The sequence below is a fragment of the Actinia tenebrosa genome, unplaced genomic scaffold, assembly GCF_029948245.1.
Source record: "Actinia tenebrosa isolate PJP-AT-01 unplaced genomic scaffold, QUT_ActTen_1.0 utg165__unscaffolded, whole genome shotgun sequence".
Lineage (NCBI taxonomy): Eukaryota > Metazoa > Cnidaria > Anthozoa > Actiniaria > Actiniidae > Actinia > Actinia tenebrosa.
Genome location: NW_028292594.1, coordinates 495,591 through 514,047, shown reverse-complemented (window position 1 = coordinate 514,047; position 18,457 = coordinate 495,591). Strand labels below are relative to the sequence as shown.

At 36.4% G+C, this 18,457-nt stretch overlaps 1 protein-coding gene and 1 non-coding gene across 2 annotated transcripts; both read right to left on the bottom strand.

The window, feature by feature from the left end:
• Positions 1-709: 709 nt before the first annotated feature.
• On the bottom strand, positions 710-10,033 carry LOC116298201 (uncharacterized). The gene is made up of 10 exons (XM_031706584.2): positions 9,875-10,033; positions 6,831-6,882; positions 6,330-6,486; positions 5,785-5,960; positions 4,574-5,239; positions 3,885-4,281; positions 3,350-3,395; positions 2,699-2,771; positions 1,676-1,853; positions 710-1,125 (listed from the first exon to the last, which is right to left on the bottom strand). Exons 1-9 carry the CDS (start codon positions 9,902-9,904, stop codon positions 1,681-1,683), a joined length of 1,770 nt encoding a protein of 589 aa, XP_031562444.2. The 5' UTR covers positions 9,905-10,033; the 3' UTR covers positions 710-1,125; positions 1,676-1,680.
• A 6,214-nt stretch (positions 10,034-16,247) lies between these two features.
• Trnaw-cca (transfer RNA tryptophan (anticodon CCA)) lies at positions 16,248-16,320 on the bottom strand. The gene has a single exon. It is a non-coding gene; the product is annotated as a tRNA-Trp (tRNA).
• Between the last annotated feature and the right edge of the window lie 2,137 nt (positions 16,321-18,457).

Below are 18,457 nucleotides of genomic sequence, written 5' to 3'. Positions count from 1 at the left end.
CAAACATCGTTATAAAAGACGTAAGTGAGCTTATTTTTTTATAGCTGTTTTATAGTCTTGATTTGTCCTAAAAAATTCGGGAATCTCCAAAATTTCGATTTGAATGAAAGACATGCGATATTGTATTGGATTGTCTGTAGTTATCTTTCGTTTTTGAAGTAAAATCAACCAGGAATTCAAAGCTTAAAAATGTCGGCAATGGAAAACTTTGTCGAAGAATCTTCCAAGAAAAAAACTAGCCCCTGGGGGTGGCGGTGAGCAGTTTAGAAAATTCCTAAGTGGGAGAGTATCACTAGCGCAAAGAAAACAACGCAGTGCATTTCGATTCGATTTCACTGCATGGTTTTTATTATGGGAGACATTATCTTCATCTCGAATAAAAAATAATTTAAGATTTTTTCCCCAATCTTATTTTTACCATATGAGATTCATTCAAATGGGCTCCCTGTGACTTTCGTATCGCGAGCTAGGCAACGCAGCAAAAACTCATGTCGCTACAAGGGAAGTAGGGTCACGTTACCTGTAATTGCAAGTCGTCTATTGCTATTTTTGAAGTTGTCAAACTCCTTGTTAAAGAAGAATATACTTGCATAAATCATGCCATAATTTGGTGATAGCCGCCATGTTGAAGTTGGAGTAATCTTCCATCATATGACGAATCGCTAGTAGCACGAATTTTTCAAGTCGATTTTAGGAGTGGCAAACTAGGTGGATATAGTCTGCTTCTTTAATATTCCAGGTCACGCCTGATCATGTCTGATGATCTTAGCACAAGTTACATCCGCGACATGCTTATCCCATTTTATATGTAAGCATAAAAAGCATATTTAATCCTAAATTCAATCAATTTAAACAATGCCGTACCACTTATCTGTGCCTTCCAAATAACCAACAACTAAGCAAGGCAACTGATATTTTAACTGCACTTAACTGACAGTTTTAAAATTGTTTTTAGTACCCATAAAGTGAATTATATAACATATAGTATTATAGTAACACCACTCAAATACATATCTGAAGAGTCACCCCACTTTATACAAACAATATAATTATCAAATTCTTATAATAAAGGTTGGAAATCTTTTTTCGAGCTTTCGCTATTCATAAAGCTCCATAGTCACAAACCTGAAATGCAACCAAAAACAAAAAGTTAGACTCGAGGTTTGGCTGAAAAAAGTGAAAAAAGTGTAGAGGTCTCTCACAATGTTGTCGTTTATCATAACGATTAATGACAAAAGAATTCGAAAAAAATAAATTTAGGACTAAGAAAATATAAATCGGATAGCCTATCAAAGGAAAATCGACTTCATTGATAGACAGTGAACACATTTTCAGAACATTGCAAATGGTAATTAAAACGGTATACAGCATTTTTGACATCCTTCAAGCAGATTAACATTTGCCAATCAATGGCTAATTACTGACAACGAAATGTGTAATGATTAAACCATGAATAATTAATGAGCATTCGAACCAATGGGAGCGACCATACATGTCACGTGCATGGACCTTTATGTCCTCTTCATTAGTGTTCTTTATATAAAGAGTAATGAGGAAGACGACCTTATCAGAGCCGGATAAAGGTGCATTCAAGTTTAGATGAAGACTTAGAGCCTCATCGAGGTCAGTCTCTACCCTTTACGATAAACTTATTACCGGACGAAATTCAACTTACTTTTTTTAATTCTGGGATTTGACTTCTGTTGCTTGTTTTGAAAGTTTCTTTTTCTTTCGTTCTTGGTCTATCCTTTTTATTTCGTCAATAAACTCTGTTCCAAGATCTCGCTTTACCTTTCTTTTGTGCCGACGACCAAAACCCAAATCAATGCCATATCTAAAGTCATCCATTTCTCCTGAAACATCATAGGCGAAATTATTCACGTGACTTCAGTAATTACGCGAATATGAATATGATTGATATATTTCATGTGTGTGATCGACCAGCTGAACGACGAACGCGTCCCGCAGTGCATGAAAGAACAAAATAACTGGCGCAAGACATTTTTGGAGCTTGAAAGAACGAAGCAAACGTGACGGTAAAGTAAGTTTGGACTTATTTTTCCTTATCATGTTTCTGCTACTTGTATGCAAGAATATTATATTTATTCAAAAGAAAACAGAAAAATAAGCAACAAATGGTTTACGTAGCCTGGGAGTGAGGGCCGGCGGCAAAACAGCTAAACGCGCTGTGATTGGCTGAAACAAAATTCCACGCTCAGTCAGCTGGGAAATCAGAATTGAAAAGAGCGCCTCAACATTAGTAAGAGCGCCTCGACATTAGTAAGAGCGCCTCGACATTAGTAAGAGCGCCTCGACATTAGTAAGAGCGCCTCGACATTAGTAAGAGCGCCTCGACATTAGTAAGAGCGCCTCGACATTAGTAAGAGCGCCTCGACATTAGTAAGAGCGCCTCGACATTAGTAAGAGGGCGAAGTTTCACCTCAAAAGTTGGAAAAATGAAATGAAATCATAAAATCAAAAATTGAATAATATTGTGTATGTGAAGATTATTGGGTAGCAAGCTCTTGTCAGCCATGCCAGAGCATTTTCTCATGCAAACCCTTTTAAAACATTCGATCTACTCTTTATTGCCATATCTCCTGTTTTGCTTATCATGAGCTGAAACTCCCGCTACTAATGCCACATATACTAGAAGTGCAATAGACAAATAAGATGTTTCACTTCTATATATACATACTCTTTGCTTCCTTGGTATTCCTCGACTCACGAACTTCTTCTTCAACAATTTTACCAATGAGAAGTTCTTCCATCTAAAAACCAATCAAAAAGAAGAATTTTTGCCAACATTTTCTTCGTGTTGTCTAATATGCATAACAGGAATCTAACACTATTGTTTACCGTTGAATAAGTAAAAAGTTATTGGACGAATGACGTCATCATAGATGGAAACGCGCGCCACACAATTGCAAAATGGCTTCCCAACAGGGAAAGTTTGCGAGCTTGAATGAAGACGAAATACGACGAATGTTGGACGAAAAAGAGTCAAAAGACACCAAAAATGTACCAAACGCAGCAAAATACCCTTCGACCAATATCTGAAGGAAAAAGGAGTAACCAATTTACTCAAAAATAGCCAAGAACTCGCTGTTTTACGGAAGAACTTTTATACCGAGGTGAAAAAAAATGGCTAAATTACTTTGAAAATATTTTGAATAAATAATAAAACAATAATTGAAATTCGGCTATCGTATGATATACAAAATTATGCGTACCTCAAAGATTGTTATCCACCTCAGCTTTCGGCTTCGGCGGATAACACTCTCCTCGTTATGCAATTTTTTATATATCATACTCAGCTTCATCCAATAATTGCTAAGTATATATTTACTTGTAGTGCAGCAAATTTGATGCGCTGTAGCAAGGCCATTAGTTTTCTGAAATAAAGAAAATGGCACATAATTAAAGGGTACAGAACCTTACATAATGGGTTGTCAGGGACTGATACAGCATATCATGAAAGTAGATAGTTGTAGTGATCTACTGTAAAATTCCGGCTATAAACACTGGGCTTATTCTCATTTGAAAAGGGTTTTTGACTGGCTTATAAAGTGGGGGGGGGGCTTATACTGGGGGAAGACTTCAGGATGAAGAGGAAACGTTTCTTTCTTTCTTTTTATGCATCAACAAAAGATGCCAGAGGGGTGCTTTTAACCTGCAAGGATATTCAGATTATGGGCTTATAATCGAGATTTTAGGGTAACAATATTTCAAATATTTCACGTAAGGAGAATAAAAGAATATCTGGCAAATGGAAAGACGAAAAATGGCGTCTTGGCCTGTGCCTTTTCTCTAAATCTGCCGCTGCGAATTAAGAGGATTATAACAAATTCCTTTATTATATACATGCATGTACAAACACTTACAATTTGTCAAGAACATGGCCCTCAGGTTCTGGGTTGTAACTTGTTGACTCTGGCTCAAGTGTGGGATACATGGTGCTCATCAAATCAACATTCCCTTCAGGCGTTTCTGTCGCTTCAGTTGGTGCGCCTTCACTACCTGTAACATTACTGGACACAATACTTTCATTCCACATTGGAACTTCAGTAGGAAAGCTTTCGTTTACCGATGATGCCGAGGCATTTATCATGGCGTCTGTTGCATTTAGTTCAGCACTAGTAGTAGCAGAGGGATCTTCTTCACTATTGTCATTTGAAATTCCTTGTTTCATTTGTCGTTTATCTGGAGAAGAGTCAGGAATGTTGCTTTCTTTAGTTGTGACAAATCTGTCTAGACGTTCATTGGTAGTTGGCTTTGCTTCTGCAATGCAAGAATGACAATTTCCATGCAGTTCAGTCAATGTTCTTTAATGTATAACTTAAGGCAATGACTCAAGCCATTGGACACGATATGGCATGCTATACCAATGTAATGGCATCCCGTTATTTTATTAAGCCACTGTGCTATTGTAGTTCATTATATATCATTTTATAATGCTTAGTAGGCAAATGAATGTTATCTTAAAAATAAAAATACGTTCTAAAACGCATCTGTATTTTCAAACTTTACTTATCAAAGCTCAAGTTGGGAAGATCACTAACAAATAGCTTACTTGTCATTTCAATAGTCTCCGAGGCAGTTTGGCTATACTCGTTTGTCGGGAAAACATCGGTTGCAGCTTTATTTGTTGGAAAGACATCGGATGTGGCTTCGTTTGTAGGAAAGACATCGGTTGTTCCTTCTTCATTTGTCGGGAAGACTTCGGGTGTGGCTTCGTTTGTCGGGAAGACATCGGGTGTTTTTTCGTTTGTTCGGAATACATTTGGTGTGGCTTCGTTTGTCGGGAAGAACTCGTGTGTGGCTTCGTTTGTCGGGAAGACTTCGTGTGTGGCTTCGTTTGTCGGGAAGGCATCGGGTGTTTTTTCGTTTGTTCGGAATACGTTGGGTGTGGCTTCGTTTGTCGGGAAGAACTCGTGTGTGGCTTCGTTTGTCGGGAAGGCATCAGGTGTAGTGTCTTTCGTAGGAAAAATATCGGATGTAGCTCTATTATTTGTTGGAAAGATATCGGGTATAGCTTCGGAAGTTTTAAATTCTGTGAAAGGATTGGGTTGATTGGTTTCAGCAGTAGACGGTAAAGTAGTTTGTTTTTCGTTGTACTCGGAGGCTGCTTTTGGTTTTGACGGTGTTTTAAAATCAAGAGGTGTTGTTGGCTTCAAGTGGAGTGCCTCGGTGTTTGCAACCGTTACCGTTTCGACCTCGTGCCCTCCATTAACATGCCCTGAAAATATGTAAAAAAAATATTTTTTTGATTCATGGTGCTTGATCAAACAAAGTTGAAAAATTTTAATGCGTTGTAGGACCGTAATTTGCCATTGAAAACATGAATCCCAGTTGTTTGACAGGAACGTTAATAGAAAGATTAGATAAAATATATTACCAATATATTTGCATGCTTTGCACGGAACTACCAAAAGCAAGGCAACTCTCGCCAATATCGGTATAAACCATCCAATTTTACATCGAGTACATAAAGCACAAAACTAACGATTGTTAAGTTTTTGAGTCTATGTCTAAGAAAAGGCAAAGAGATCAGAATGCCTTGCTGTTTAAACAATATTTTATTTAAATTGATTTTGTAATTTGCTGTATTGTGATAAAGTTTGACATTGGTTAGAGTAGCTATATAGCACATAAAATAGTCTTATTAGACTCCACCTCTTCATTACATAGAAGATAGTAGAAGATAGTGTTACTTTTTTCAATGTTTGTTTCAACAATTTCTTCCTCACTCTAACTCCCTTATCTGACTGCGTGCATGCCTACCTTTATCGACGTCTTCCAATTTTATTTGGAACCCAGTTTTAGTGAGAGATTTGTCAGAGTGAAATTCGATGTATACAAATGGCGTGTCGTCAATCACCATTTCGTCACCTTGTAAGGTGTTGCCACAGTACTTTCCATAACTTACTTCTTGGTCTTTCACTTCTACATAATCGTAACTACGAGAAAGTGTAACACAAATTCAATCCAATATGTATTACTGACCTGCTTATAATTGCCAATATAAGGACAGATTTACTGAACTAATTATTGTCATTGGACAATTTTTTTGCTTTATCAACACACATGTTTGGCGTTAGCTATTTTAAGCTGATCACGCATAGACGCTAAATTTCCCGAGTAAGGGTCTCAAGGTCGCAAACTTGTTTATACGATAAGGTAATTAGCATTATGATGATAAACGCACGGAAATTTACTACTATTAGAAACGGTGGATGGTCTTAATAACTGCAACTATATGGGAATCGATGCGGATATGAGCCAAGTCACGCGTGGAAAAGTAACGTCTTTAACATTGTGGAAATTACCTGCAGTCAACCGATGGCTCCACGTCAAAATGAAGAAACTGTAGTTTCAATGCTTTATTTTTGTCAAGAGGAATAGCGTAGGCGCAGTGGGTGTTGGTTGGGTAATTATGTGGATATCCTGGACTTTGGAGCAAATTGCCTTCGACGTGTCCACATTCTAATAAGACAAGTTTAGAAACGTTAATTACGCATGACAGAGTGGAAAGAAAGAGGAGAATGACTAAGAAGAGGCGAAGCGAAAGACCTAACTATATAAATGTACAATGGAATTCGTAAAATGTATCTTTGTTGCTCGGGATAAAATAAATGATGCGCAACTTCGACAATAAGACAGTTTAAAGTTCCAGTATTATTCTCAAAATAGAACTGAACTAACGCTGAGCAAGGGAGAATCAAAACTGGAATAACATTAATTACTTTGGTATACCTCTAAAGATAAGGGCTACGCAGATTATTAGTATTGCTACTCGTCCAGAAGAGAGTTACAATTTTTAACCTTACCTGGGCTTTGGGCATAATGTTGCTTTATAGAGAATGGTGCACAACCGCTGACCTAGAATGAATTGCAAATAATATACATATTGGAAATAAGTAAGTAGTTTATAACTTTCGGCAGGGAGATAGCAATAAAAATATTGATCATAAATAATTTTTCGATTCATTAAAAAAATGACAAAAATGAAATATTATTAAATATATTTAGGCACTGCCTAAAAGCGGAGCTCCCGATAAACAAGTCACAGGGAGCCCAATTTGAATGAATGTGTAAGATAAAATTAAAATCGGAAAAAAATATTCAATTTTTTAATTCAATATTAAGATAATGTCTCCCATAATAGAAAAACATGCACTGAAAACGAATCAAAATGCACTACATCGTTTTTTTGCGCGAAAATACTCTCCCGATCCAACTTATAAGAATATATTTTGTACACAACTCACCACCAGCCCCCCCAGGGGCTAGTTTTTTTCTTGGAAGATTCTTCGACAAAGTTTTCCATGGCCGACATTTTTAAAGCTTTGAATTCCTGGTTCATTTTACTCATAAAACGAAAGATAACTACAAATAATCCAATACAATATCAGGTTTAGTGAAATTTACCTCGGATGTCTTTCATTGAAATCGAAATTTTGGAGATTTCCGAACTTTTATGGACAAATCAAGACTATGAAACAGACTTGAAAACTGATTAAAAAAAAAAAAAAAAAAAAAGGTAAGCAAAATACATAAGCTTAAATTATCCACATCAAAAGTTTTATGTTTTTGCAAGAACCGTATTTTCATTCATAAAAGTCTTAACTATTTTTCGAGAAGCTTGAAAACATAAGCTTACTAGATTTTGAAAATTCATCTTGTTTTCATCTTGTTAAAAAACAAAAGTTTTTGAAAAACTAATGAATGAGTTTACATTCATTTATACTTGACAAGAACAACTGAGGCAAAATAGAAAATAACGCAAAATGCAATGCAAATACAAAATAAAATTTTCTTTGTCAGTAAATTGGCATTTGGAAATGTTTTTTTAATATTTTCTTAGCTTTTCGGAAAGCGAAAGACAAGGCACCGCTCTTTATACAATAACATATCTCACAACAACACAAATTTAAGCTCAAGTTGGATATTTGGTGTAATTTTAAAACTCATTCAATATTTAGATAAATTATCCGTAGAAAGATATAGAATTATTGAATGAAATTCAAAATGAAAGTACTCTTACCATTATTATAGTACACTCAACAAAATTACTCGACTCTGATTGGTCGAGAGGAGTACAATTATAGCGTTAATTGTACTCCGTAGGAGTACCGAATTAAGTCGCTATGGCAACACGGCCAAAACAATGTCAAAACAATTATTTTCTATCATTTTGTTCTTAAAAAAACATATAAATGAAATTTTAAAACCGTAAGAACTAATCTTTTTTATGCATTTCAGTTGCGCGATGGACTGAACATCGGTCGCCAAATAGACAAAGATGAACGGCGTCGCTTCGCATTTTTTACTAAAATTTTGTTGAGTGAACTATAAACAAAAAATCGCATGATCTTCTCGTACAATTTGGAATTAATAGACACTCGTAATGTTTTGAAAGTTCTTTAATTGCACTCGCCTAAAGGCTCGTGCAATTACAAGAACTTACCAAATTGTACTCGAGATCGTGCGATTTCCTATACTAATAGCAAAACAGGTACACTTTTTTCGCACGTTTGTCATTCTAGATCGTTGCTCGTTTGCCGGTAATTTTAGGAATTTAGGTTATTTAGCTTTAAACTTTGTCAAAAATCTCTTGGATTTGTTTAATTGTGGAATTCAAAAAGTGCTTTTTCAAATGATTATTTTATATCAGGTATGAACTACGAATACTCTTACCATAAAAACAAAACAAGTATTTTTTTCGCTCGTTCGTCATACTAGTTTGTTGCTCGTTTTCCGGTAATGTTGTAGCTATGTTATCTACACTAAATAAAACAAAATAGAAAATGTCCTAACCTCTATCTTCACACTGTGGCGAATTCTTTGTTTCCATGATTTCTTCAATAATTTTTTGTTTCGTTTTTACAATACAAAAAAATGATAGTAAAAAAGCTCGTTAAAAAAAGTCGTCTTTTTCCAAATGACATGTGATTTGAAAGCTCGACCAATCAGAAACGCGATGTACACCTGGCGGGCGACACTTTTAGCGTTACGCACAGGGTTCCCATGCGATGACCACGAAAACTTACTTGCATAGTTTACCATATTCTATACCTATGGTGCTCCGCTCGCGCAGGAGCTCCGCTATAAAATTACACAGTTACAAAAGATGATAAATAGTGCCTTTTTTGGAATTGTAGTTTGGTCAACAAAGATAACATACCTATTGATAAATCGGGACAATTTATTCAACTCCATAAAATTAAATAAATACTATTAAAATTTTGCTGGAAGTTATGAAATGTGAAAAACGAATACTGATTTGGGTCATTTTAGAAAGTAAAATTAGCACCGGTAAACAATTGAGTTTTTAATTCGTATTAAGTGATATTTTTTTCTTCACTTTTTCTTTTTATTCGCCAAAAACGTAGCTCAATGAAACCCATCTTCAAAATTGAAAACAAGAGCTACGTTTATATTTAAAAAATATGAAAAAATCTTTTGAAGATTAAAAAGGAGTTAAAAGAAAGTTAAAAGCAATAAAAGCGCTGGTTTTGAACATTAACAATTATGGTAAATCTCCGATGAAATAAAAGTATCGCGAAGATAGTGTCAGCATTCATTTTTCGTCCAAAGAATTAGGATTTTGAAATGTCAATTATTTTCTTTTTTGATTTAGTGTCTCTAGAACTTTTCAAATACTTTGTACAATATTCACCGCAACAAGAAAACTAACTTGATATCTTTCTTTAACGAAGACTTACTAAACAGGTAAAGCTTATATAAAGAGAACGTGGAAAATAGACTGCCTTTTGAGATCAAAGTATTTGGTATTAATATAATTTCGTGTTTACTTGACAATTACCACTGCAAGTATAAATAAACTAAGTGAATAAAAGACGATACCCACCAGCAGCAGCACTAGACCGAAGTATAGCATGAAGTTTGATATTTGGCCTTCAAATTTAATCTTGTTCTTGGATTAATTGATCTTACTATGGCGAAAGAGTTACACAACGCGAGGTTTTCCTTTCGAAATCTACAAGTATACCTTTTTCAAGCTATGAGAGTGGATTCTTCTGAAGTGTATGCCAGGTTACTAGGAGAACCTTCATTGGTTTCTAGGCTAGCAAACATTTGATTTGATTTTAAATCTAGTAATGGTGGAATAATAATGAACTGATTGGTTAAAATTTTATAACAAAAAAAATATGGCTGACTTTTTATGTGACATTGTATTTTATTTGTCAGTGACTTATGACGGGAAGATAGTTTTAAAAGCACGATGGATAGTAGATATGTTGATATCAGCATGTTTCCAAATGCAAATGTCTCATATTAAAAAAATTCATCAATGTGTTTGTTGTCTTCATTCTATAAACACGAGGGGAAAGGGAAGATATAACGTTAACAGGCATTCCTAGTGGCAGAAATGACAAACAGAAAAAAAATCGTAAAAATACCTTAATGTAAACCTATTTATTTCATATAAATAGTAATTGATAACTGAGTGGAGTGCAATTTGGTCTGAAATCAAACGAGTGATTACAAAATTGCTCGACCGCGCAGCAGTTGTTAATAAAAGGAGATACTCGCGTTGTGCAATTTGTTAATCACGTAATTCAATTACCACTTAATTATATCCATTTTGAAATCTCCTGCAATCATAATACAATTGAAATTAAATTTTACAAAAATTAGTCAAAATACCCGTCTTTCACCTAAAAAAATCCCTTCTATTTTTGTTCTCATGTCTTTTTTCACTTTTCTTTTCTGATATCTGATTGGTCAAATGCTATTTTTTGTAATTTCATTGGCCCTTCAAAACAGTTAGATTCAAAACTCAAAATGGTGCGATTCGTGATTAGATCGCACTGATGAGAGCCAATCGGATTGCAGAAGATAAAATTCGTATCTCTGCGGGCCCATGTAATATCCTCTATTTATTATTATTATTATCATTACTTCATATTCACTTGATATAGCGGATTAGGCATTTTCATTTTCAACGGCGATTATATAGAGGAACATGTTATTTTCACATGTGAAAATATCAGTTTTTCGAAAAGGAGAAATATGGGTATTTTATGGATAATTATATGATAAATATAGATATTTCATTGGTAATTATGTAATAGATAAAATATGAGCGGGAACCTTTATGGGCATTTAAAACGGCGAGCCGCAGGCGAGCCGTTTTAAAGCCCATAAAGGTCGGACGCGAATATTTTATCTTACTTGTGAAATGAATTAATAATTCATGAGTTTTGAAATGTTATTAACAAATGAGGACTTAGTTGATTGTATGACGAAATTGAATAGCATATTATTCATTGATAATAACAAAATTCTTTCATGGCTTAGTTGCCGGAATGAGTTCTCCCAAAGGAGTTTCGAAATATTGAACACTGAATTTAGCAGTTCATTTTCATAGAGAGGTTGTAGTAGAAACATGGCTGATCGGTTTCGCTCTGCAAAGAGTAAAGAAGAAGAGTCCAGTTTAGTGTCGGAAGCTACTCCAAAAGCTACCCAATACAACACTAAATGGGGCATAAAAGTTTTCGAGGAATGGCAGGAACAACGTCCAAATAAATTAGCAATGTTAGAACACGTTGGAGTGGCCGGTCTCAAAGGTGATGACGTTCAAGATCTGACCGTTAATCTGGAGCACATGTTGCCAAATACCTTAAACTTTTGGTTGTGTAAGTTCGTTGGCGAAGTGGCCAAGAAAAATGGAGAGCGTTATCCACCTAAAACGCTTTATTTGGTAATTTGTGCGATTAACCGACATTTAAGTGAGACGAGAGGAGAGAATGCATTGAACGTTCTCAATAAAGCTGACAAGAGGCAAGTAAATTTATTGGGTGTTTTAAATGAATTGCCTTAAATCGCATTTTATATTTAGGTGGAAAAATATTTATTTCAGAGGATTCGTTGAGCAGTAATATAAATAATTTTTGTGCAAGTTCAGTATTTAACAACTGCAATATCAACTTTGGGTACGCGAATAAGTAATATCTATAATATTGGCATGTATTCATGTACAAACTTATTGATTAATAAACCTTGTAGAATTCCAAAGAACACGAGTAGTGAACCCCCCCCCATATACCGTAGTAGCTAGGGGAGGGGTGGTCTAAATTCCTGACTACCCCTTAAGAATGTAGGGGGAGGGGTGGTCTAAATTCCTGACTACCCCCTTAAGAATGTAGGGGGAGGGGTGGTCTAAATACCTGACTACCCCCTTAAGAATGTAGGGGGAGGGGTGATCTAAATTCCTGAGGTGTCTTTTACGACTTACTTTACTTTACGTCTAGCATAAACTATTCCTCTGTGTCTTTCTTGCCAAAAGCTTGTTATTAATACCAATAAGATCTATATTTTACCTCTCTATCTTGACCTTGTGTTGCCATTTTCGCAATATTCGACAGTAGTTTCTATTTCATTCGGTCGCAAAGCCCAAACTGATGCGACACTTTTGTCCTCCGGTTGCCTCCCTTCGCTTACAATATTAAAGAGCCTAAATACACATATCATTTCTACCAATCAGCGAGAAGAGTCGCACTCAATACCGCAATCAATCAATCAATTAACTTTAATGAAATGTCGGAAGTATTATACCTAGCTTTAACAAACTAATCGGGGACATTGATTTTAAAAACTAAGACTATATAAATATGAACACATGAAATATAACCATGATTATTCCTAGCTAGAATTGTATTAAATGTTGGCCTTAAAATTAGAATTTATGATAATAAAAAAGTAAACTTATATATATACATGCACACACACACACACACACACACCACACACACCCACACACACATACGTCACACACACACACACCACACACATACACACACATACGCACCACACACACACACACACATACGAACACACACACACACACACACACACATACGAACACACACACACACACACACACACATACACACATCATACATACATACCATACACACACACACACACACACATACACACATCATACGTACATACACACCACACACACACACACATGCACACACACACACATATACACACTCACACACACATACACACACACACACATACCTACCTACCTACCTACCTACCTAACTAACTACCTAACTACCTACCTACCTACCTACCTACCTACCTACCTACCTACCTACCTACCTACCTACATATACATACATGTATATAAGAAGAATATATAAGAAATACATCAATAAATATGAAAAATATGAATACTAATTATAATAGCTCTATCTCAGTATAATTTATGAACTAAATATTGGGCAGCTATACAATTATTATTTCTATTATCACTTTTCTCGTGATGTATATGGAGATTTAATACTGTACAACCGATGGTCCACACTAGACAAGAAGGACAAAGAAAACCAAGCCTCCTACTTTTGCATAGGAAATTAAGAAAAAACTAGCTTAGAATGCTTTATCATTATTTGATATGTTTTAGCCTTAGTAAACCTGGACTTACAGTAGAAAACTCAGGGTAGGTCACCGTGTAAGAGTTTTATTTATTATTTGTAAAATTCATTAATAATGCATGAGGTAATTACCCAGTGAAAGACCTGGATTCAGGTCATGTGGATGGTTTGTAATTCTCGATACAGGACGTGTGAAACTTAAAGCACGGGGAGGGTTGAATAGTCAGCAGGGAAAGGCTGGGGTTGATGAATTGTAAATAGTATGCTTATTAATATGATTAACTTTTATAAAAAGATCTCTAACCCGCCTAATTAGTATTCTTAACTTTTATAAAGATCTCTAACCCGCCTAATTAGTATGCTTAACTTTTATAAATAGTCGTGCTAGTAGTGAACCCCCCCCCCCCCCCCCCCATATACCGTAGTAGCTAGGGGAGGGGTGGTCTAAATTCCTGACTACCCCTTAAGAATGTAGGGGGAGGGGTGGTCTAAATTCCTGACTACCCCCTTAAGAATGTAGGGGGAGGGGTGGTCTAAATACCTGACTACCCCCTTAAGAATGTAGGGGGAGGGGTGATCTAAATTCCTGAGGTGTCTTGAGGAATTTTAGTAAATACTTCGTTACATACTATGGAATGTGGAAAAGAATATATAATCTGAACGAGAGGACACAGGACATTCACTCAATATTAGAGAAACCGAAAGAAAGGCTGATAAAAAAATAAGAAAAAAAGAGATCGAGAACAGACGAATCATGTCTTACAACGACAACTCTTCTGCACGTCAGTGTTTCTGTGGTTCTCTTTGCTCAGTCTACCAATCCAAAGACAAGACCGAATTTGTAAAATGTGGAACCAAGCTGGACTACAAAAACTTGGCTGAAATATGTAAAGGGTACAAGACGAAAGAAGCCAAAGAAAGGTTCTTGGACAACGAGATCTTGGGATGCAAACTGAACATCAAGATGTCAGACTACGACATCTTGGATAACCGTCTATGGGATTACCCACCAGGAGTTCATCCACGATGTGACAAACATAATCTCTACGCTAAGATAGGTGTCAGTCATACCGAGAAGAACAAAGACCGCACATTCTTTTGTTGTGCCGTTCAGTACCCTGATCGTAGCTGTGATTACTTCCATTGGTCTGATGACCTCATAGAAGGGATGGAAAATGAATTTAAGAAATTTGAAGAGGAACGGAGAGATCACAAAAAAGAATTAGCTAAAGAAGCTAGAAAGCCTGATGAGTATGAACCTCGTCCCAAGAAGGCACGCTGGTTAAAATGAAGCAATCGGTTAGACGGCGTGAAAGAATCACAATTTAAGAGTGAACTGTGAACTATAAGCTAATGTGTAAACATAAATCATTGTAATTACAGAACCAAAGGAGTTAATAAACTTTTTGAAAAAGAAAAAGAAAATTGTCTCGTATTGTTTGGTTGTTTCTTTAGAAATCTATGATGAGGATGTAAGGGAGAGTGCGTGGTCTAAATTCCTGAATACCCCCTTAAGAATGTAGGGGGAGGGGTGGTCTAAATTCCTGAATACCACCTTAAGAATGTAGGGGGAGGGGAGGTTGGAATGTAGAACAGGGTCAAAGTACGAATTCCAATCACCAAGGCGGGAATTTGAAATATGAAATATGAAAACATATTTTTATGGAGAGAAAAGTTTAAAAGCCCGATCAAAATCAGCAGAATCACTTGCTCATCACCTTCGTCGGAAAAACCCCACTTGCACTCAGCTATAATCCATCCAGCCAGATTACGGATAGATTAGTTAACATGTCATCTGGAAAAGTAATACAAATAGGAGACCGTGGATACGTTATTTTTGCGAAGGATGTTCGAAGGGAGAAAAAAATATGTATCCGCAAACAGAAGAAAGATTTATCGAGCGGGAAGACGGTTCTAACTAGCTCAGGAGTGTCTTTGACTTTAGACGAATGGACATCACTCAAATCGGCAATTGAAACAGTGGATACGGAGTTAGTGAACAATGAGGCAACTACTGCATCCAGTCATTCCAAAACCACCGATATTCATCAGGAGCCAACGTTCTCTGGATCCATCCAAACCCTTCTGGATGATGGCAATGCGCAAAATTACGAGACACAAGGAAAAGATTATTTACCAAGAATTTTCACCACTTCTGAACTGGACACTATTTTTAATGCGCTTGGTCCGGAAATGGAACTGACAACAAGGGAACAGCAAAGTGGATTAGCTACTGGACAGCAGCAAGTACCCAGTTGGGGATCTCGAATGTACTATTATCCGCCGTCATAGAAAAATAATTATACCAAAGACATATTGTTATTGTTTTGGATTTGCTGTAGCATTTATTGAAAAGTGAAATAAAATATTTTGTTTCTTACAAATGAAGTTGGTGTCATAATTAATGTACATGTTTGATATGATTTCGAGCTCTAACATTGCAGTGTTGACAGGCACCATCAGTTTTACCTGTCAACTAGTATGTACGTTTCTATTCACTGGCAATGAGGTCAACTAGATTTAGGCTTTCAGGCCAGGTACAGGAGCAATTCCAGAAATTACCACCACAATGCGGGCATGTCGTAAAATATTCAGGGCAAATAAAGCAGTTTGGTATTTCCACTGTGTGAGAGCAGTCAGAGTACTTTTTTCCACAGCGATCGTGCACCAAAGGAACTTCGACGATATGGCCACAACTTAGAGTGCGAAATCCTTTGGACGTATTCATTGATTATGTAAGGTGCTTTAACAGATACGTGTTCGGTTAGCTTCTGACTAAAACCAGAATCAGGATACTTTTCCTCCTCTCTGTCCAAAATACAGTAACAATGACCTTAATGGGAATCGAGCCCATGACCTTCTGATCTGGAGTCAGACGTGATAACCATTACACCACAAGATCCTCTGTGATTTTGTATAGTCAAGATTGTTTAATATACTCCTGTAAGCATGCCGAACGAAGTACTTTTATTGTTCATGGGATTATGAGATTGGTTATTGAATATCATTGCTTAGAGTGATTGCCATATGACCGTGAAAGAAAATAGACCATTTAGTTTGTAATAGTTGATAAAGAACAAAAGAAAATCATTGGTTTAGAGTCTACTACTAACTATTAGTTTGCCTATTCTTTCACGGTCATATGGCAATCACTCTAGTTACTGTCTAACATACATTTACTCTACCTTGAATCTTCAATCGAAAGATGAAATGCAGCTCTAAGCAACAGTCAAAATTAGATAAGATTAAGCCGGTGAAAGTGACGACACCTTCTTGTACTCCATAGAATAACAAGCTAATCTCGTACACATTACACAAACCATGGCTTTCTTTGGCTTTCTTTTATTTTCATTTTTGTCATGACTGGGATGTGTCATACGTATTTACTATTGAATTCAACTGAACAAACAACCAGCTTTTTGGCACAAATTATTAGTTTGTTCTCTCGTCCTAATTCATCGTTAACCATCCTTTTGATTTCCCATGACTTCGCTTCTTTTTGTCTTTGGTTTTTGTTTTGAAATAGGTTGCACCCTGTTTTAGTTCAGTGTCTGCAAGTCTCTGCACCCTGTATTGTCTTGGTTGCGAAAACTCATATTCTCTGCCTTGTACATGCGTCACGTTTTTGTCATTGTTATCATCAGTTTTGGCACTAATTGGATTCAAAACGAATTTTACTTTCGGTTGCAGTTTAGCCTCTTGTAGATACTTTCTCCGATGATCGCCATCCAGCAAATGAACATCCGACAGATGGTTCGATAATCTCACGAGATATTTTGCACCACATCCTGCAATCGGGCAGTCTCGACAAACTCGTTTAACCATGTTTACAGTTCAGGAAGAGTTAAATAAAATGACTTTATTTTTCCTAATTTTGGTTTATATATGGCCTTCAGCCAGGCCAAAAAGGCCAAAACCAGGCCAAAAAGGACAAAACCAGGCCAATCTCGCAGAAAAGGACAAAAAGGCCATGGGCAACAGTGACGTTATTTTCTAAGAATTGACTGATTGACACCTGACTCCAGATCAGAAGGTTGTTGCTTCAAATTATCCAAAATAAGAAAGACAAAAAAAAAAAAAAAAAAAAGCTTCGAGGTACACTGCGAGTAGAGATTCTTTTCATGAGTCCTTAGGAGTATTTAATGTGAAGGAGCAGCCTGATATCATAAGGAGCAGCAGGGAGCATATGAGGAGCAGTTAAGGAGCAGGTTGAGAGTAGTTCAGGGAGGACATAAATTGCGGCAAACTTTGAAAGGAAAATCATTTAGTATTAGATCCCTTAGAGGACACGTTACCCAAGCAGTGTTATTATTGTGGCAAGACATTCTCCACGGGGTTCAATCTAAAACGTCACTTGGACAATCATATTTGCAAAATGAACGATATAGAGGAAAATGAATCAATATATGATGAAGAGACGTCAAGCGAAGAAGATGAAGAAGACAGTGAAGTAGACACGAGTGAATCAGAGTCATATGATGGTCCTGATGATGACGATGATGAGCCTGAAGAAGACTGCTGGTCAGTGTTGATCAAAGAAACTATGGACCGACACGAGATTGAATTAGAAACTCTGGAAAACCAGTACATGGAAAAAGGCGAATCGAAAGCAGCGGCTGAAGTGCTTGCGTACAACAAAATGATCCCTGCATTTCAAAACGAGTTGAGAAACGTACTGTTGGAAAAATTGGTATGGATCCGCGCGTTAAGAAGGGATGCGTATTATTGTAAAATAATGAGAACCCGACGAGATTTACTGGACACTGGTGATTACGACTGGATGGAAGCAACCCAGGTTGCTATTGATCTACGTAAATTTCTCTTGAACAATTTATTCACTACACAACATCTACAAATACAAACGGACGAATCAGAAGACATGGAATAAGAATCTGTAACAAGAAATATAATAATAGTTTGTTATTACGGATAAGACCCTAGTTGACAGGTAAAACTGATGGTGCCTGTCAACACTGCAATGTTAGAGCTCGAAATCATATCAAACATGTACATTAATTATGACACCAACTTCATTTGTA